The 22404-nt window shown below is 35.5% G+C and overlaps 1 protein-coding gene across 7 annotated transcripts in view; it reads right to left on the reverse strand.

Annotated features, from left to right (window-relative positions):
• The window catches only part of FOXN2 (forkhead box N2), a 58411-nt gene that overhangs the window by 10496 nt on the left and 25511 nt on the right, over positions 1–22404 (reverse strand). For 4 of the 7 annotated variants that reach the window (XM_042246208.1, XM_027966866.2, XM_060413901.1 and 1 more), the window contains 3 exons: positions 14282–14832; positions 5472–5596; positions 3188–3252 (listed from right to left, as the gene is read on the reverse strand). In XM_042246208.1, coding sequence (XP_042102142.1) covers positions 3188–3252; positions 5472–5596; positions 14282–14818 — 727 coding nt within the window. In that variant the 5' untranslated portion in view covers positions 14819–14832. Of the gene's footprint in view, positions 1–3187; positions 3253–5471; positions 5597–14281; positions 14833–19238; positions 19448–22404 lie in introns of all 7 variants that reach the window. The other 3 variants (XM_060413902.1, XM_060413899.1, XM_060413898.1) reach the window with 2 other exon arrangements.

Genomic DNA, 22404 nt, shown 5'->3' on the forward strand with positions numbered 1-22404 from the left:
AGTGACAGATGAATTGTATATTTGATTCTACTATTATTTTCTTGGGCTCCAAAATTACTGTGGACAGTGACTGCAGCCATGAAATTAAAAGACACTTGCTCCTTGGAAGAAAAGCTATGACAAAACTAGACAGCATATTAAAAAGCAGACATTACTTTGTCAACAAAGGTCCATATAGTCAAAGCTATGGTTTCTCCAGTAGTTATGTACCGATATGAGAGCTGGACCATAAAGACGGCTGAGTGCTGAAGAACTGATGCTTTCAAACTGTGGTGCTGGAGAAGACTCTTGAGAATCCCTTGGACTTCAAGGAGATCCAACCAGTCAATACTAAAGGAAATCAGTCCTGAATTTTCACTGGAAGGACTGATGCTGAAGCTGAAGTTCCAATACTTTGGCCACCTGATGTGAAGAACTGACTCATTTGAAAAGACTTCTGATGCTGGGAAATACTGAAGGCAGGAGAGGAGGATGACAGAGGATGAGATGGTTGGATGGCATCACTGACTTAATGGACCTGAGTTTGGGCAAGCTCTGAGAGATGGAGAAGGGCAGGGAAGCCTAGCATGCAGCAGTCCATGGGGTCGCAGAGTTGGATATGACTGAGCAACTGAACAACAACAACAAAGTTAGAGCCAACATTGAAATTTCAGTGATACTTACAAAACACAAAACTGACAATGTCACCTTATTCTTTAAAGACCTTCAGTAGTTCCCCTAACTCCTCATATCTGGTAGGAGTGCAGGCTCTGAAATCAGAGTTCCTTCTGTACCATTTACTAGTTGTGTAACCTTAAGAAAGTTACTTAATCTCTCCAAAATTCAATTTCCTTATTTATAAAAGGGGGTAACAAAACCTCAAAGAGTTGTTGTAAGAATTAAATGAAATAATGCAAGCAAAACACTAAAGTCAGGAACTCAATGTAAACTAATGTTACAGTTACAGGAAGAAGTTCCAACTCATTATGCTAAAGAAGCTCTCCTTGATTTGGCTGCTGCTGCTGCTAAGTCGCTTCAGTCGTGGCCGACTCTGTGCGACCCCATAGACGGCAGCCCGCCAGGCTCCGCCGTCCTTGGGATTCTCCAGGCAAGAACACTGGAGTGGGCTGCCCTTTCTTCTCCGTTCATTTTGCTAATACCTGCTTAAACTTCTTCATTCGCCTTGCCCATGCTAAACGATCACATCTATAGCTGCAGGACCAAGGCTACTTAGTCTTCTACGCGCTTAGGTTTCAGCCATGCTTACCAACCTGTAGTTCCTAGCAACTGTCCCAGACCAAACCTCTAACCAAGGTTAAGTATCCGTCCAACTTTCGAGGCCCAGAGCTCAGGCATCACACTTTCTTCTTGAAGAGGCCTTTCCCAACCTACCTCTAAGCTTAATTTGCCACCCACTTCCTTTTCTCCCAGTGTATTCTGTATAATTCTAATCAATTAAACAAGAATTAATTCTTTAATTAGACTGTATATTTTCTGAGACTAGGGCCTGGGTCTCTTTCTGCATATCCCAAGGCACCCAGAGTTCAGTGATTAGCACAATGGATGAATTCAACAAGTACTTGAATGTTTAATCAATTTATTGCTGTATTTTTCAAACTTTTCCCTAGAAATAATATCAAGAGTTAAAAAAAAGCAAATTTCCTCAGAATCTACATATATGTGCTAAGTCAACCTGATTTAAATATAAAATTTCTTAAAGTTTTTGTGTGGTACAGTATTTCATTTTCTCCTAAAACTTATGAGAGATGATGGATAATACATACAACTCATTAGATGAAAAAGTACCTATGCTCTCCTTGTGGAAGCTGATCCCCAAAGGAAGAAGCAGAATTCGGATGGAATAGAACAAGAACAAGAAGAAATTCTAAATAAACCCCAGAATTCAAGACAGAAAACGTTCTCAAAATGTGCACATGAGCTAAAGCTTAATAGACTAAGGGTCAGAATTTACTGAAGTAATAAAAAGAAAAAGGAAGTTTCAGCAATACCTAAACATAAAGAGAGCACATTTACTCATGTAGGTAACAGGAAAATGGGTACTTGCCTTATGTTCAGTCACAATATTATCTGAAGCAGACTCCTAATTGCATTAACTTCTTTGCAGAGTTCTCTTAAACTTTTCACACTCTTTCCCTCCCTTATTTTTACAGACCATCATCATATGTTTCCTAGGCTTGGCTTAGTACAGATTTAAAGAGCCAAAATGTCTCCGATACACAGAAAGGCTTTTCATCTGATAATTTTTATTTTTATAGATCAGAGTAACACCTGCAAGCTCCAAAGTAGCAATGTGAGGAAAACTTATGTTAGTATATCACTAACCGATAATATTAACTATGAGTAGAGGAAAAAACAACTAATTCAAAATTTTGATCTACTTTTTAAAAGTCAACCAAGTTCAAAAGTTAGCTTTTGAAAGCTTATTGCTTTCTTCCTAAATTATAGTTCTTTACACCTAATCTATAAAAGAATTATGTAAAACCATCCCTAACTCAAAGGCCATAACAAAATGAGTGGCGGCCAGATTTGGCCCATGGGCCACAGTTTGTCAACTATTCCAGACCGACAGACTTGAAAAGATGATTCGGTACTTATCACATTACTAAGAAATATTTCCCTATTTTCAAGGAAAAGTATACAATAAAAGGAAAATGAAAACAGGGATATAAAACAGTATACACAGTAAAATCTAAGTACTTGGAGAAAAAGTGTGTTTGAGAGGTGAGTGGTGGTATGTGCATGTATGGGCATGCATGCAAACATATCTACTCTTGTGTAAGGACCAAAGCAATTACATTAAAAATGTTAACAGCAGAGGGGCAAGATAGACAGGGTAAGAGATTAAGAGGTATAAACTACTATGCAAAAAATAACTAAGCTTCAAGAATATACTGTACAACACACGGAATACAGTCACTATTTTATAATTATAAATGGGGTATAACTTGAAAAACTGTGAATAACTATGTTGTACACCTGAAACATACAATATTGTACACCCAGTATAGCCCAATTAAAAAGTTAACAGCAGAATAAAGGGTAAGTTTTAGTTTCTTTTTTATAAATGTTTTTTATTTTTTAAACCTTCTATAATGAACAGGCAATATTTTTATAATTAAAAAAATTAAATAAAAATTCTGATTTTAACCTGAGTTCTTATGATTTAAAATACTGATCTTTCACATACCTTTGAGAGTTTGCACCTGGTTCTGCTTGAGTACAGAGCTTAAGTAGTGAGGTGATAAAGACCCACTGAAAAAAGAGATAAGACAAGCACACTCATTAAAAAATGTTTTATATTTCACATTTTATAAAACTTAGTTACAAATACAACTAGTTTTTACAATAAAAAACAGTTTTTACCTTGTTTTCTTTGCTAATACTATTCAGTTTAGCAAGAGTCTGCCAAAGCAGAAAGAGCATAAGATCCAAGTTTAAATCACAACTATTTGGGTGTTCTTAGGCAAAATAATTAACCCTTTAGTTTCTTCATCTGTAAAACAGGAATAATTAAAACTCCCACATAGGGTTGTTGTGGTAATTAAATAAGAACATTAAATTTAAAATGCCCAAAACAACAGACAATACATAATAGTTACTGTTTGATTCTACACTGGATGCCTACATTTGATAAGATATTAATACAGGTGCTACTACAGAAATGAAAGTGTTTATCAAAACAATGTTTAAAAAGAAGACTGTATGGTGATGACAAAAAAGGAAAAAGTTCCTGATTTAATTAAAAATATCAATTACAAATTAAAATTTCTATATTTATGAAAGAGACCAGCAGTTTCTTTTTTTTTAAATTTCAAAAATTTTTAAATATTTTTGGAACAAACTTTCCTCTTCTCTGGAATTTGTGATAGTATTTTAAAAAAAATCTGTTTGGCTAACTAAATTGAAACTCTTATTTCTTAGTCACAGTTTCATATACACTATAGTTCATTCTCTTCCTCAGACTTAACCAATTATGGCATGAAAGGACTACACAAAGGCATGTCAGATGGAACTGTCATTTTCTCCAACAATAATATAGAGAAAATGTTTCTAAAAATATTTTAAAGTCAAAGATTACAACCTCTATGCTGTTGTTTATCTACCTGTTTTTAAACCACAAAATCATCTCTATTTAACATTTAAACATATAAAGAATGAAAACATGAAAATGTTTCATATCAGAGGCACAGGAAAGTATATTTTTGATGGTATACAAAAAAACTGTGCCAATTCTCCCATTTGATTTTTAATAAAAAATAGCATTGCTAAATAAAACATTAAAGTAGTATCAACAGAGCTTACCATTAGTTTCCCAACTACTGTTCTTTTAAACTAGGACATCTCTTAAGTACCAATACTAAGGAAAGTATCAACTCCCAAACAATGAGAATATAAACTCTGAAACATCTTTTCAGAGTTTCATTTCATAAGGATAAACTAGTTCTTTTTATAATGATCCTCCTAATCTACTAATACGGTAAATAAGTTTAAAATCTCAATAAGTATTATGTATATATAACGCAGAAATTTCAACTTTAGGCTAATTTTTTAAACTGTATCAGCTACAAACACTCCTCTAAAAGTTATATAATACTTTAATTCCTTGAACACTACATGAAATGTTGGTAACTGCTGTAAATGGGAGTTCACTCTTCTACTTTTGTGAATGCTTCAAATTTTTCATTTATTATTTTACTAAAAAGCTTTAAAAAACTTTTTATAGACTACCCTTAAAAGTATTTTGACAAAACTGTCATTTTCAACTCAAATGAATATATATAATAGAGTTTAAAAATAAAGATTCTAAAGGCTTCTTTCAAAGGCAACAGTCAGATTTAAAGTCATCATTTTCAGATTTGACTTAAAATGGGAAAGCTATAAGATCAATTTAATGATCACAGAGTTAGAAAACAAAAGGCCAAGGAAAAGCATATTTGCCAACAGAAACAAATCAAATAAAAATCCAAAGCATTATTTTACTTGACATTTAAAAATTTGAGACTTGAACATAATTTTCAAATATTAAACATGCTGTGAAGGGAAAAAATCTTAAAATAGAAAAATGAATATAAGTATATATATATAAATGCTGCAAACAAACTACCTTATTTAAAAAATTTTAAATATACTTCTACTTTCTTGTGTCTTTAGGTCAGTACTAGTACTGCAGACAATGTAAACGATCTGATCTTTACAAAAAGGTTTCAGGTTATACCTCAATTCATATTATCACTATCTTCAGAGTTTAGTTAGAATATATTAATACATTTTCCAGAATTTATGCTCTCAATTACACAACATCTCAGTTCCTAATAAGCAAAAATGCCTTAGTCTAATGTCTTATCCGTAAACAATTCTCTATGTAATTAAAAAAAAAAAGATGAAAAAACCCTCACAACTTAAAAGTTATTCCATCTCATATAATGAAATCTTATATATTGCCACTGACATTTACATCTTAGATCCTGTACCTTTGTGGTGATGCAGGAGGGCTGTAAAATGTGGATTTTGAGGAGAAAGGTTGCTTCTTCAGTGCCTGCATAAGGTTGGGTTTATATTCTGGATCAACACACCATAAGGAACCTTTTCCATTAACCTAAAATAAATTACATAAGAATTAGTTACCTGGAATCAGACACAAAAAGCATCTGAATGTTTTTCATAAATGTGTGGGGGAACAAAACCCAATAGCACCTTTTGAATACAATGCAAACACTGAAGTAAACTTGCTAGCAATGAACTGTGTGATTAAAAGCCCTGGAGGCAGACAGCCTGGGTTCCTATCTCCAGCTCTGCCATTTACCCCCTGTGTAATTTTAGGAAGGTTAACTAACTTCTATTTCTCTGGGTCATTATTCCCATATTTGGAAGGTACGGATAATAACGTTACCTACCTCACAGGGTTGTTCCATGGGTTTAATTACACATAGAGTACTCTGCACACTGCATGGTGCATAGGGCCACAAGACCACAACACTCTAGGACACACCATTCACATCACAGTTTGTGAGAATGATACACAACACCAAGCTATGCAGAGAACAGCATGAAGGGCTATACATGATGGCCCTTCAATTAGGTGGTGTCATTCCCCCCAAAGTGCTAAACAATATGATACTGGGTGATGCATCCAAAAATAATTATTTTTATGGCATTAACACTAGTGTTTATTTTCCCATTTAAACTGCTTAAGTTCAAAGCAAACAATTTAATGAAGATATGGCAAAAGTCTCAGAGAGTAAAATAAAAAAACTGAGGGATGGAAAAGACTCTTGTAAAAGATAAAAAAGAGGAAAAAATACCATCCCTGCCCTCAAGATGGTTAAGTTACAACATTTGAGGGCCTTTTGGATAATAAGGTAAGGGGCACACAAGCCCAGATTTCATGGAAATAGTCATAAGAATCTAAAAATAATAGAAACGTATGATTATGGGAAACTAGAGAAAATATAAACAGAATCACCCACTAAATGGCAGATGAGAGATGCCTCAAAGGATGGCTTGCCTGCTCCACAGTTTCCCTAGTATGACGGAACAGCTCACCAGGAAGGTAAGTGGACAATATACCTGAAGAATATCACTAAAATGATCTAATGTGCAGGCGAAAGACCAGACCAGGAGATAATTCCTTCAAAGAGGTTTGAAAAATGCTGCATGTTTTACCTCCTTTCTGCTTAGAAGGTCACACTACGTATTAGCAGGTTGGCGGTGGTTTAGTCGCTAAGTCATTTCCGACTCTTGCGACCCCACGGGCTGTAGCCTGACAGGGTCCTCTGTCCATGAGGCTTCTCCAGGCCAGAACACTGAGTGGATTGCCATTTCCTTCTCCAGAGGATCTTCCTGACCTAGGAATTGAACCTGGGTCTCCTACATTGCAGGCAGATTCTTTACTGACTGAGCTATGAGGGGTTCTAAGTAGTCTTGCTTTAATTAAACCTGTTTTGTATTAAAAACACTGATGTAACTGATGAATATGAATTCTTATAGAATATACTTTCCTAATGTTAACACTGAGAAATGGGTTTTTTTCTTTTGGTAGGAAAAAATACAAACATTGATTAGACCATGAAGAAAAATAAATCTTATTTAAAGGTCACTTTAATGCAAAAAGGAAAAAAAAACCCAATTGCAAAATTCTCTGACCACTTGGAAATTTATAAATGCTCTTGAATTTAAAAAGATATCCAAACTATAATTACTATTACAAAGGGCATAAGAAAAACATAAAAACTAAGTGGATGTGGTCAAATACACAGACATTAGTTGAGCTAGTTAAATGAAATAACTGAAGAATTTCAGGAACTGTAACATCACCTGCTAACTCTTCCTTAAGGATACACCTATCCTATTTATTTAGCTGAACATCCATCCCTATCTACCAACCTGAACAGTCTGACTAGAAGAACATCCCTACAAATGTACCACATGGACCCGCAGCTTACACATAGAAGCCCACAGCCATGCAAGAAGGAGGTTCAACTGCAAACTCATGCCACTTCCCCAGAGCTGAACACCACTTGCACAGAAGTTAAAGAGTATAAGCCTTGAAGAAGAATACCTACCTTTGGAAACCTGGCTCTGTCACTTAACAGCTGTGTAACCTTTAGAAAAATGTCTATGGTTCTCTGTGTATTAGTATGCTCAAAATATATATAAAACTGTACCTTCTGGCCATAAGTCCTTAACACCAAATACTACTATTGTTATGTTTTATGTTCATTTTCTTTGCATTTTTAAAAACTGTTCCTCTTTCTTCCAGTCTAATATCATTGTTTCTATTCTCTAATAATTTGTTTTTCTGTTTCTACTCCACTAGATACTGACATTAAATTTTAGTAAATATTTTTGAAGATATTTAATCTTTTGAAGATATAAATATCAAAAGTTAAATATAAGGTATAACCTGAACCCTTCTTACCATGGTATACAAAATTTCCTCACAAGATTAGTGAAACTCAAACTGCTACTAATTTTTGGTTTTACATTACATCTTTTCTATTTCAAAAACCCCTTTTGAAAGTTTGAATTATACCTCACAACATTAACAATTATCTAGACAACAGTAAAACTGACCTGTGTCTTATTCCCCTGCTCCTTTCTGCTTGTATAAAATCCCATATGATGTAAGCTATTATGATTGCTGAAGATTTAATGTGATGAATTCCAGGGTGCTTCCATTTCCTGAACTGTTTTCAAAGTAACATTAGTCTACTATTGAGGTTTTTTTTAAAAAATCTCTGAATATCATAACTACTCTAGCAGAAGAGTATAATGAAAGAACGGTTTCACAGGTTTTAAAAGTGAAATCTTAAAACACTGATTACTGACTGGCTATATGACATTGGATTAATAATTTAATCTCTATCTGTCCTCTAATTCATATTTTATCTGTAAAAAAACAGACCACTTCACTGAGCTGTGATGAGATTCAAATAAGATAATTTTTATGTAAGTGACAGAGCTGCAAAGTAAATGAATACTAAGAGGTTGTACTGAAAATGGCAGAAAGTCAGTTTATGTTCCTATTCTTTTCTTCTAAGAGATGAAGGAATTTTAAAAACATAAACAATAAGAACAAACATTAATTAATTTTGAATATGAGACAGAAGTTAGAAACAAGAATTAAACTGATAAGGGAAAAACACTTTTTTACCATACTATCAGATGAAACTTTTTCTGGCCTGTGGCAGCAAGATATCACATGAACTACATTGAAATTTTAAGTTTTCCAAAGGAAGTCAAATTTCTACCCATGTATTTTTGAATTAAGTGATGGACCATCCCATCTTAAATTAGATGTAATTCCAATCACTTGGCCTAAGTGGTAAGTGTATTCTGAAGATGGAGAAATAAAACTTTAAAGTGATAACACCCACAATATCCTCTGTTCCCAAACCACTTCAGTTTCATATAATTATTTTTTATATATAGATTAAGAATTATTTTAATGATTCCAACCATGTTCTATCTTGGTATTCCTAAGATTATACTCCCAGAAGCTGTTTAGTTCAAGTCGACTTTTAAAATTCTATTGTGAGAGAACTGCAAATTGTTTTGATCATAGAAGAATCGGTATTTCCTTGAAATAGCAAATTGGAAGCACTAGTACTGAAAACTTGCAGTTCAGGGCAGTTAAGTATCTTGAGTAAGGTCTCCAAATAACCGTCTGTTTTGTGTTACCATGGCAGCACTTCCGTTCCCTGAGCCCGTTCACAAACTATCAGTAACAAGACAGAATTATGTATTTGCTAATCTGTGTTTTAGAGTCTAAAGCAAAAAACTTATTTTTAAATCTAAGTCTCAGTTAAAAACTATGCCTCTTTATTAAGTTGTGCTTAGATGATAGAACACAAATATTAAAGAGTTTAAGAAGTATTAAAGTGAATATGACTATTACAAGAAATGCTTTTTTGTGCAGTGGAAACAGGAAATGTGCATTCTCTCAGGTACTATTTTGCATTTTGAAACTCTAAGGCTTTTGGACATATTTGGTAAAGAACCACCGAAGGTTCTGAAGAAATAAGGAATATACTGAGAATTGAACTTTTAAGGTTTATCTTAATGGAAGTTGTAAAGAACATTGGGAGAAGAAACAAGGTTCACTATTCCTGAAATGTTTTCATGTACCTGCACTGCACATTTTAATATCCCCCTCCCCGACTACCTTTTTCAGTGTTTTTTAGAATCGCTGAATTTAAAAGGGTATTCATAATTCTTGCTCATAGTGTGAACTTTTAATGGTGGCTTGCATGACTTCATTTCTTGGGATTCAGCTATTGAAGCAAATCACCACCACGAAAATGTACACCCTGAAATTGTACTAAATCAGGCAAAACTTCTGATTTCACGTTCCCCAGCTAAATTCTCACCTTAAATATTTTAGTTTGGCTTTTATAACAAAGTTTGAAAAACAAATTTTAAGACTTCAATGTTAATGTTCAAAACATAAAAACAAAACAGAAACACCTTGCATAGCTTTTCTGATTTAAAAATTCAAAATAACAAGCCAAGATTTTTAGGCCTATCTTTTGAGAGTGGTAACTATGGTATGGATGAGGGCAGGGAGCTAAGCAGCAGCCATAGCAGGTGACTAGGTATCTATATCAACCTGTAGTTTGACCTGGACCTTTGTCATCTTGCTTTCTTTTTTGAGATTATCATCTCCAGACAATTACTCATCAGAAAAAGTGCTTTTCAAGGTTGCCAAATCTAATGGAAATAAGTTTAACTTACTTGCCTTTTGCAGGTTGAAAAAGAAAAAAATCAGTATTTTGAGGTACTGATTCAAGCAGTATTTTATTAAAAAAATAAAATAAAAACAAACCACAAGCACTCCCAATCTCACTTGAATGTATCACTTTTTGTCCAAATTTTGCATTTAATGACAGAATGTTGGCAGCTTGAAGATGGCCACAATAGAAATATTTATATCACAGAAATCGGCAAAAGTGATACCTTAACCCTCATCCAACTGTTAAATATTCAGCAATACACCACTGTTCATATATTTTTAATTCTAATCTTTTGGCTGCTACTTGATGCTAATCAAGTTTTTTTTTTTTTTTCTTTTGGCTGTGAGATGCAGCATGTGGGATCTTAGTTCCCTGACCCATATCAGACCTGCATGCCCTGCAGTGGAAGTGTGGAGTCTTAACCACTGCACTGCCAGGGATATTCCCATTTCCAGGTTTTTTGTGCAACATTTGACACTGTTGCTCATTCACACTTAAACTTACCCTCGCTGGCTTCCATTATACCATACTTTCCCTAGACCCTTCTACTAAAAACCAGTGCTGATGACTAGTTTCTTTTATATCTTGCCATAAGCATAAATACAATAGGTCTAAAACTAGAAAATAATTAACTGATACTGTTCAAAAAATAAAATCTAATGATGCACAGTAGAAAGAATATATCCAAAATTTTCAACACTTTCAGTCATCTGAAAGGAGAGTCTGACTGATAGGGGAATGTGTTTCCAAAATGACTTACTCATATGTATATTGAGTCTGATTTCCTTGCCATATGGGTCTCTCCATAGGGCTGTTTAAATGTCCTTATGATATAGCAGCTGACTTCCCATACAGCTAATTGGCCAAGAACCCAAGATGGAAGCCATGTCTTTTACGACCTGGATTCAAAAGGCACACTCCATTTCCATAATATCCTCTTGGTTACACAAACCAGCCAAATTCTGTATTGAAGGGGGACTCTACAAGGGCACAAATACTGGAAGGCAGGGCTCATTTGGGGGCTACCTTGGAGGCTAGCTATAACAGATTGATCCTTAAAAACTGCTGAGGCTTTTTAATGGCTGAGCACATAGCTGGGCCTTCATAAATATTCCATGTTTAGTAAAGAATGTGTTAAATACGAATTTATTACATAGCAATAGATAACTAATACAGTCTCCTTTAATCATAAGAAAATGATGTGTCCAAATGCCTTGCTACCCAGGGTGTCTCATGGATTAGAGGCATCAGGATCACCTCAGAGCCTGTTAGAAATTAGAAAGCCTCAGTCTCCATCCTAGATTTGCTGAAGAAGAATCTGTATTTTAACACGATCCCCAGATGATCAGTAGATACTTTCAAGTCTGAACAGCACTGTCCTATGAAATCCTTCAGTTATCTAAAGATTTAATTACTTGCTTTTTAAACTTTTATTCCAAATAAAAATTGGAGCTTTCTGCTATCACTTGGGTTATAGAAAACTATAAAAGAACAACACTCCTAGATTAACAAGAAAAAAAAAAATCTACAAACCATAATTTTTTTATGAGCCTGAGAATTTAGGCTGCAAGAAGAATTGATTTTGAGGTGTGACAGGTCCTGTGAGGAGGGATGAAACATAAGAGCTGTTTCACTTTCAGTAGAGCATAGAAAAAGTGGCAGTCACGATAAAAAGTAAGAAAACAAAATACTCAAGGGGACCTAAGGAAGACACCCTTGGAGATGGAGATAGATGTGTTGAGCCGACTATTGTCTGTGGTTAGAGCAAGGTTATCAGGCAAAGCTCATTCATGCTCCAGGCCCTGAGTGAGTATAAGGTAAGATCAGGTGTCCGTTTGGGAGAGGCACTAAACCTGCCTAAACCCTGGACAAAGCAAATAAGAAGCAAAAGTTGTCTGCCACCGAGAGAGAGACAAAGTACCCTCCCTCACCCCAGTCACCAGCAAAAGACAGCTGCTGTTGGAAGAAAAGTACAAAACCCAGTTATCCTCACACTTTACTGATACTAGGCAATGCAGTATACATCATATGGAGGACAGGAAATTGGCTCATGCCCAAATGCTCCAAAGATACAAAGCAGAGATCTGCTGCTCCTGGGAAATGGTCACTCACTTGTACCCAGAACTTCCCACTGATATTAGGTAACATTTACTTACCATGATGGGAGTGGACAAGAAACTGGCCTGAATGCTGGGAACAGTGCTGTTCAAAAGGAATTTATACAATGACAAAGTATCTTATATTTATTCTCTCCAGTATACCAACCACTAGCCACATGGAGGTATCTGGCTATTGATAAGTGCAGCTCTGGACTTTACTGGGTAGATGGGAGTCCGCTCATGGAAGAGACAGGGACGTCCCACATTTGAGACACAGGCACACAATAAGCCTGCCTGACACTAAAACTGGAGAAGAACCAAGAAACCTCTCCTGTTCACATCAGGAACCCTGCACCAAGTAACAAGGAAGAACAATCTATCGCTAAGGGAGGAGCAAGAGTAGAGAGAGAAATATTTAACTCCCCTCCCACTTCTAAGTTAAATGTGTCACAAACTGACAGATAAAGGTGGAGCAGAAAAGCTAAGAAAAATCACCTGACATTCCAGGCCTCACACTAAATACAAAGTATCAGCAGTCTCTCCACACGAATGTAAAGACTATGGTATAGCAAAGGTGACTATGACAACCACAAAACCCACCCAACTCAACTGTTAACTAAATTGATCAATACCTGTCCATACTAACAACCTGACAGAAGTAGAGACATATCTGTTTCTTGATAGAAATATTCTTTACTTCAGTTTCTACCATTTTTTCACAGGCAATGTCTGATATTTACTGCAAAATTATGTGACACACAAAAGCAGGAAACAAAACGATTAACAAAACCAGGCCCAGAGATGATCCAAATATTGAAATTATCAGACAGACACTGCGACTATGATTAATTTGTTTAACAGACCTAGTGGGAAATTTTTAGCAGAAAGATGAAGACTATTTTTTTTTTAAGGAAAATGAAAATACTTAAAAAAAAATGAAGATGATTTTATTAGGGTGATCATCAGAATGGATACAAGAAAGAATAAAACTATACACAGATCAATAGAAATTATCCAAACTGAAACAAAGAAAAAAAGAGTAGGAAGAGGGACAGTGCAATCAAGAGGTGAGACAACAGCAAATGGTCTAACATATTTTCACTTGGAGCCCAGAAGTAGGTGGTGAATCACAAGAAATATTTGAAGAGATAATGAGGAAACAAATTTCTAAGTTTAATGACTGACAACAAACCACAGATCCAAGAACGTCAGAAAAACCAAGGCAGGCTAAAATAAAGAAAAACACACTTAGGCACATTATAGTCAAACTGCTAAAAAGTAGTGATAAAGATAAAAATCTTGAGGACAGTAAGGAAAAAAAACTACAAACAGAAGACCAAAGATAAGAATGTCAACAGACTTCTCATCAAAAACTATGCTACCCAGAAGACGAGAGAATAATGTCTTAAAGTATTTAAATAGAAAACAAATAATGTAATGATAGATTTAAATCCAACCATATCAATTACACTAATGTAAATGATCCATATTCCAATTATAAGGCAGACACTGTCATATTGAATAAATAAGAATATATAAATACAGCAACAAGAACATTATAGAAACTAAGAACAGAAAGTTTCGACATTAAAAAAAACTAATTAATTAATAATCGAACCACTTTTTTGTACACCTGAAACTAACACAACATTGTAAATTAACTATGCTTCAATTTTTAAAAGTTAAAGGAAATAAAAAGGAAATAATAAACTCCTAATTTATACCTAATTTGTACCTTTAGTAGACTGAACATAATTCTGCTAGATTTACATCAATACTGAAGAAATTCAAAAACATCTGAGATGAAAGCAAATGGTAGACAAAATTAAGTTCAAGCTGAAGTAATCTGACTTGACTATTTTTTGTCTTCCTTTGACTTCCTCATATTTTAAGATCTCCATGCTATTTCCCCCCACCTCCCTAAATATAGCAACGTTCATAAACACTGACCTTGCCATGGCTTCTTTCCACTTTCTGAAAACATTTATTCAGGGACAGATTATGTCGAACAGAATTCTTCCAGCCAGTTGGTGCAGTTGCAAAATACGGGAAGCGGTTCAGAATCCAGCTATAAATTTCTTTGACTGGCAAACACTTATTTGGAGAGTGTTCAATAGCCATATAAATGAGAAGACTAAAGGAGTATGGGGGCTTTGAAGTTGCTGATTTTTTTTCTTGGTTCTGATAGCATGATGGTCCAAAGGATGGCACGTCATCTCCTTCTATGTCATACAATGGACTAACAATTGGAAGACCTTCGCTTCCAAAGCTGAAGTTTGTTAGGAGATTAGTACTTTCGTGAAGCCAGTTCAAGTTTGTGAGTTCATCATCTGCTGACTCATTGTCCACTAGAGTGGCCTTTGGCCTGGCAGCATCAACAGCTTCAGGCAAGCTTCCCATTTTGTAAATCTGGCTCAATCCTGCAACCTTTTCAGCTCCTGGAGTTTCAGCTCTCTTTTCTGGAGTCATTCCAATTACTGGACCCATTTACTCTTACAGTTCTGTAACAAAAGAAACAATTATCAACCAATGTTATACTTAAGATTCATAGGCACATGGAAAAAGGAAACACAAATTTAAAAATCCCCAAATCAGAGAAATTTTACAATCAATATCCCATATAATATTTAAGTATAATATTTGCATAACAAATGCTAAAGGTTATAATACAGAACTTATTTCATGTTATTTGAAATGGCTATAAATAAAATGCCCCACTATAGCACAATATGTACAGGTGATATTAATAAAGTTGAATGTATTCTGAATACTTATTACAGTCCCTAGCCCATAACTGCCTAGTAAGTAATGTGTGCTATTACTAAAAATGAACAGATTATATCTTTGAATTCTAAAATTCTAGAATCTATTCATCTATAATTTCACTATAATTACAGTGAAATTAAGTCATACATAAGGCTCAAAATAGATAATAATCAAATTTAAAATAAGCTCAAACAGTAATTCCAAACAAACTCTTTCCTCAGATATGATTATAATACTATAAAGAAATAACTAATATTTTTATAGTATATCATACTAAAAAGATAACATTTCTTAATCACTAAATTCATTACTAGCAAAATATATTTACTACAGATTTATTATTGTAAATTCCAGTATTTTTAACTCTTCCTTCTATATACTATCTCATCAAATACTGATGGTGCAAGGCTGGCATTCTTAGTAAACTTTGAACTGTCATTGCATTTTCAAGGGGAGGAAAAAAAGCTGTTTCTAAGCTATCCTTTTATATTTCTATTCTCTCAATGATTTTTTTTTTTTTTTACTTCTGAAACATACTTCAATTCAAAAATCTTACTATGGAAGAATAACTGACCAAAAGGGAAAGTGGCAGAACTAATGCGCCATTTAATTCATTTTCAATGGTTCATCAAGGTACCTCATTTCCAAATTCTGTGAAAAACCCTCTACGTATACTATTATTCTATTCAAACTTCTTATACTTATGTAAGTGAAATACGAGAAGCAACCCTGGGATTTTATTTTATTGAAAACATAGCTGGTAGGTTTCTCTAATTATGAAAACTGGTCAATGCTGGATATAAAACAATCTGGATTCTTGTAGCTATTAGATGTAGTCTCAGAATACCCAGTTATCAGTACCATCTATCAGCTAATATTTGGGGTGTAAGCCATTGTACTAAATACTACATATTGTATCTCAAATGACTATCAATTAAAATGCATAAAATTTTTTACACTATCACTTAGTTCTACATATGGTCCTTTTCCCCCCACTGTGAATCCCATGATAAGAGTCTTTTACTTTTGTACTCCTAATACATCATAACAAAACACTGGGCATAAGGAAGCACTCAAATTATAATTCCAAACTGAAATGAACTTATAAGCAACAAATACCAAGTGCTGTGCTACCTGCTTTTAAAAGTTACTTTATTTTCGAAACAAATCATTAATGCTAGGAAATATCCCCACTAGTTACAATCAGAAAGCTGAAAATCACTGTTATGGAAGCCAAGTAAGTAACTGCCTAACATTCTAAAGCTAAGAAAAAGTGAAGCCAAAATTACAAACTAGGCTGAGTTCAAGATTCAAGCTTTTTTGTCCATTTGAATACACTCAATTTCTTAAGGAACATTCATTTTTAGCAACACTACTTAAAACAGATACTGTTGACAGTCTCATCAGAAACTAATTCAAATGGTTGCAAATATGTCATCCTCTAAATCACAAGCTTAGAATGAAATCCCATTACTTTAAGACGCAAGACAATACTATGGCAGCAAATGTGCCCAAGATTACATAAAGCATTGCTTGCTTGCTTACTTTGCCTCAGTTGTTGTGTCCAACTCTTTGCCAGCCAGGATGGCAGCCCTCCAGGCTCCTCTGTCCATGGGATTCTCCAGGCAAGAATACTGGAGTGGGTTGCCATTTCCTTCTCCAGGGGATCTTCCCCACCCAGGGATTGAACCTACATTTCTTATGTCTCCTGCATTGGCAGGTTGGTTCTTTACCACTAGCGCCACATATAGCGAAGCAAAGTTAAAAAATCAAGCTGAAAGACTGACATCCTCTTAGTTAGGATCAGTTGTCACTCTGTATCAGTTGTCACTGTATTTTCAAGGAAAGAAAAAGCTGTTTTTAAACCATCCTTGACGAGTACTTTAGAATACCAAGTCCACCAAAATAAATAGGCAAATGACCTTTCCTTACAGATAAGTATATAAATAACAAACATATAGATAGATATGATAGATGGAGTGCCTGATGAACTATGGAATGAGGTTCATGACACTGTACAGGAGACAGGGATCAAGACCATCCCCATGGAAAAGAAATGCAGAAAAGCAAAATGGCTGTCTGGAGAGGCCTTACAAAATAGCTGTGAAAAGAAGAGAGGCAAAAAAAACAAAGGAGAAAAGGAAAGATAAAGGCATCTGAATGCAGAGTTCCAAAGAATAGCAAGAAGAGATCAGAAAGCCTGCTTCAGCAATCAATGCAAAGAAATAGAGGAAAACAACAGAATGGGAAAGACTAGAGATCTCTTCAAGAAAATTAGAGATACCAAGGGAACATTTCATGCAAGATGGGCTTGATAAAGGACAGAAATGGTATGGACCTAACAGAAGCAGAAGATATTAAGAAGAGGTGACAAGAATACACAGAAGAACTGTACAAAAAAGATCTTCACGACCAAGATAATCACGATGGTGTGATCACTAACCTAGAGCCAGACATTCTGGAATATGAAGTCAAGTGGGCCTTAGAAAGCATCACTATGAACAAAGCTAGTGGAGGTGATGGAATTCCAGTGGAGCTATTTCAAATCCTGAAAGATGATGCTGTTGAAAGTGCTGCACTCAATATGCCAGTAAATTTGGAAAACTCAGCAGTGGCCATAGGACTGGAAAAGGTCAGTTTTCATCTAATCCCAAAGAAAGGCAATGCCAAAGAATGCTCAAACTACCGCACAATTGCACTCATCTCACATGCTAGTAAAGTAATGCTCAAAATTCTCCAAGCCAGGCTTCAGCAACACGTGAACCGTGAACTCCAGATGTTCAAGCTGGTTTTAGAAAAGGCAGAGGAACCAGAGATCAAATTGCCAACATCTGCTGGATCATGGAAAAAGCAAGAGAGTTCCAGAAAAACATCTATTTCTGCTTTATTGACTATGCCAAAGCCTTTGACTATATGGATCACAACAAACTGTGGAAAATTCTGAAAGAGATGGGAATATCAGACCAGCTGACCTGCCTCTTGAGAAACTTATATGCAGATCAGGAAGCAACAGTTAGAACTGGACATGGAACAACAAACTGGTTCCAAATAGGAAAAGGAGTACGTTAAGGCTGTATATTGTCACCCTGCTTATTTAATTTCTATGCAGAGTATATCATGAGAAACGCTGGCCTGGAAGAAGCACAAGCTGGAATCAAGATTGCCAGGAGAAATATCAATAACCTCAGATATGCAGATGATACCACCCTTATGGCAGAAAGTGAAGAGGAACTAAAAGTGAAAGTGAAAGTGGAGAGTAAAAAAGTTGGCTTAAAGCTCAACACTCAGAAAATGAAGATCATGGCATCTGGTCCTATCACTTCATGGGAAATAGATGGGGAAACAGTGGAAACAGTGTCAGACTTTATTTCTTCGGGCTCCAAAATCACTGCAGATGGTGACTGCAGCCATGAAATTAAAAGACGCTTACTCCTTGGAAGAAGAGTTATGACCAACCTAGATAGCATATTCAAAAGCAGAGACATTACTTTGCCGACCAAGGTCTGTCTAGTCAAGGCTATGGTTTTTCCTGTGGTCATGTATGGATGTGAGAGTTGGACTGTGAAGAAAGCTGAGCACCAAAGAATTGATGCTTTTGAACTGTGGTGTTGGAGAAGACTCCTGAGAGTCTCTTGGACTGCAAGGGGAGCCAAGCAATCCATTCTGAAGGAGATCAGCCCCGGGATTTCTTTGGAAGGAATGATGCTAAAGCTGAAACTCCAGGACTTTGGCCACCTCATGTGAAGAATTGACTCATTGGGAAAATTCTGATGCTGGAAGGGATTGGGGGCAAGAGGAAAAGGGGATGACAGAGGATGAGATGGCTGGATGGCATCACCGACTTGATGGATGTGAATCTGAGTGAACTCTGGGAGTTGGTGATAGACAGGGAGGCCTGGCGTGCTGCAATTCATGGGGTTGCAAAGAGTCGGACACGACTGAGCGACTTAACTGAACTGAACAAACTTATGTATTAGAGAATATTCAACTTCACTGATTATTAAAAAATACAAAACAAAAATGTGACAGTAAGTATGATAATATACTTAGCATAGTGTCTGATAAACACAAATAATTAGTAACATTATACAAGTTTTGTTGCCTAATATCAATGGTTTCATGCTAATGCTCAGTTGCTCACTTTTTGCGAACTCGTGGACTGCAGTCCACCAGGCTCCTCTGTCCATGGGATTTTCAGGCAAGAATAGTTGCGGGGGCGGGGGGGGGTTTGCCACTTCCTTCTCCAGAGCATTTTTCCAGACCCAGGGATCAAACCTGTGTCTCCTGCATTGGCAAGTGGATTCTTTACTGCTGAGCCACCTGGGAAGCCCGATCACCAGTTTAAAAAATCTATAATACACAATTTTGGGCAAGGACTTGGGGCCATTTTGAAAAACAAGATGGCAATATGCACCAAGAATCATTAAAAATGTCATATTCTTTGATTCAATGCTTCCACTTATGAGTCACTCCAGTGAAATAATCCTAAATCAGAGAAAATATTCTCTCCTTTTCTTTTACATACACACACAGATGTTTATCCAGGAATTATGAAAAAGAGGAAAACTATAAAGTTTATATATTTTATTAAAGAGAAATAGCCAAGTAAACAAAAGCACATCTATTTAATCTAATATTTAATAGTCATTAAAAATGAAAATTATGAAGTAAAAATTGAAGATTGTGAAGTAAAAAAAAAACCTTCCTAAAAACTTGGGGAAAAAAAAGTAGGAAATATACAAGAAGTTAACAGTGGTTTATATAATAACTTGGTAATTTTTTTCTTTGTTATATTTTCCAGTGTTTAAGATGTTTATTACTTTTATAGTTTAAAATGAAAACAATATACTCAAGGCAGAAAAGGTTGCGTTAGATTATTTTTAGTTGTATTTCCATTTCACACAAAACAAAATCACAATCTGATCAAAGGCCTCTGTCAAAAACAGAAGCTACCTCTCATATTCTTAGCACAGTTTACTTTGTTACTAAGCTTTTCTGTAACACAAATTAGCTCACTGGTATGTAGGGCAGAAGATTTTAGTACAACGTGAAAGTCACAAAGGTTTGTACATGATTTTTCTCAGCCTATGTCTTTACACTGCTAAGTGATAATAGCTAAACCTGAAATAAGCTAGCATAGTGGAAAGCAGTAAGCTGCTGCTAACAGAGCGCTGTACACAATTCTCATTCAACCCATTTTCCTCCTCTTGGCATTTTCTAGAAAATACTTAATGAAATCTCCTCTCCAGATCTTTATGCATTTTACTGCTTCCTTAACCCTGTAGCTTCAATCTTTCCTGGCACACCCTTCAATCAGGCTATTTTCGTCTTTTTTTAAACCTCAGGTTATCTGTAATATTTCTTTACTTGTAATAGATTTAATGTATCTTTTAAAATATTCTAGCATTCTTATTAAGATTTACTTCTGTTAGTGTTCTGGTTACAAAGCTTTGCAAGTTTTGGCTGTGACCCATACCACCTACGCAAAATTTCAGTGTTTTCAGAAATATATAATATGTAATACTATAACAAAAGGTCTGTATATTCTACACCAAAATCAAGAAAACTTTTAGCTTTAAGTTTTTATGAAACTACTTCTTAAAATGAACTGGAAATATTCAGTAGCAGATAATAATACGCATGGAAGTTTGATTCATAAAGCAAAATAAGTACAGAAATAGAAGGAAATCTGGACTAGTGATGTAATACTTCAAGTAATCTTTTAAGAACAATACTTCAATCAACCAAACATAATTGTTACACATAATAAGTGTCACTCAAAATAGGTAGTTAAGCCTAGAAAATGTGGGATTTGAAAAATACATCCTAGGCTTCCCTGGTGGCCCAGGGAAAGAGTGGTTATAAGTCTGCATGCCAGTGCAGGAGACAGGGGTTTGATCCCTGGTCTGGGAGGATCCCATATGTCATGGAGCGACTTAAGCCCGTGTGCCAAAACTACTGAGCCTGTGCTCTCGAGTCCTGGAGCTGCCAACTACTGAGTTCACGTGCTGCAGCTCCTGAAGCCTGCATGCCCTACAGCCCATGCCCAGCAACACGAGAAGCCTCTGCAATGAGAAGCCTGCCTGCACATCACACTAGAGAGTAGTCCCTGCTTGCCAAAACTAGAGAAACCCTGCATGCACCAATGAAGACACTGCACAGCCAAAAAGAAAGAAAAATGTGTCCTAATTTATTAGGTGTGGAACTAACATAACTCAAATAATGAATACATTCACTATAAACCGATTTCTAAAACCAAGACTCTGCTACAAAAAAAAAAAAAAAGGAAGTAAATGTACAAGACAATTTAGCAAAATACACATTTGCGGCTCTAAATCTACACTTCAGGAAAGAACAGAATTTTTTCTCACAAGGACAATTTTTAAAGTGGAGAGTTCACATAATCCCAGTATTATCTGAGCCTCTGCCTAGAGTTCCACTGTGTGACGGTCACGGCAGTATCTTGAGAACAGGGCTCAGTATTCACATGCACCACATTTTTTCCACAACTACGCAGCTCATGCATCTCTAAAGGGGTCTAACAGGGAACTGCATGTCTGCATATCATGTTCAATGAAACAGTGATACTCAACTTCAAACAAGATTTCATCTTGAAATTCTTAGATCACATCTCAAAATGTTAGAGGAGAGCACTTTTGCTTAGGTTTGTATTATTAATAATACTTGTCTGAGAAGAAATGCTTGACAGAGAATAAATAAGAGAAACCAAGGCAGTGAATTTTCAGTTTTACAAGGTGCTGAATTAAAGGTATTCGAGATCACACTGAGAGCTTTTTTTTGGCCCAAAATAACTAAGAAACCTCCTAAACATACAGTGTTGTTTAAAAACCACATAGATTTTTATGCTTTAATCTGTCCACATTTTAATTGACTGTATCAAAGACAAAGCAAATGAAAATTTTTTCCTTTATAATTAGAATCCTTGAATATTATACTACTTAGCCCTCTAAGTTTTTCACACATCTTACAAAATTGAGTTGTACTGAAGCTTGTTTTCCCGTCCACCAAATTCATTAACATTACTGCAGCAGTAATTCATTTGTTTTTTTATAGATGACTTACATTCTACTTTATGAATACACCACAATTTATTACACTCTTTAGACATTTATTTATGTTTATGTTTGGGGCTATTACAAGTAGTACTGCTATGGACATACTTGTTTATATCCCTTGGAACACAACTGTAAACAAGTTTTCTGAAATTCTAAAAGCACAATACATGTGAAGCAGCAGGGTTACTGGGTCAGAGTACTCTTCTCTTCAACTTTACCTGCTAATGACAG

This window comes from Ovis aries, chromosome 3, assembly GCF_016772045.2.
Source record: "Ovis aries strain OAR_USU_Benz2616 breed Rambouillet chromosome 3, ARS-UI_Ramb_v3.0, whole genome shotgun sequence".
NCBI lineage: Eukaryota > Metazoa > Chordata > Mammalia > Artiodactyla > Bovidae > Ovis > Ovis aries.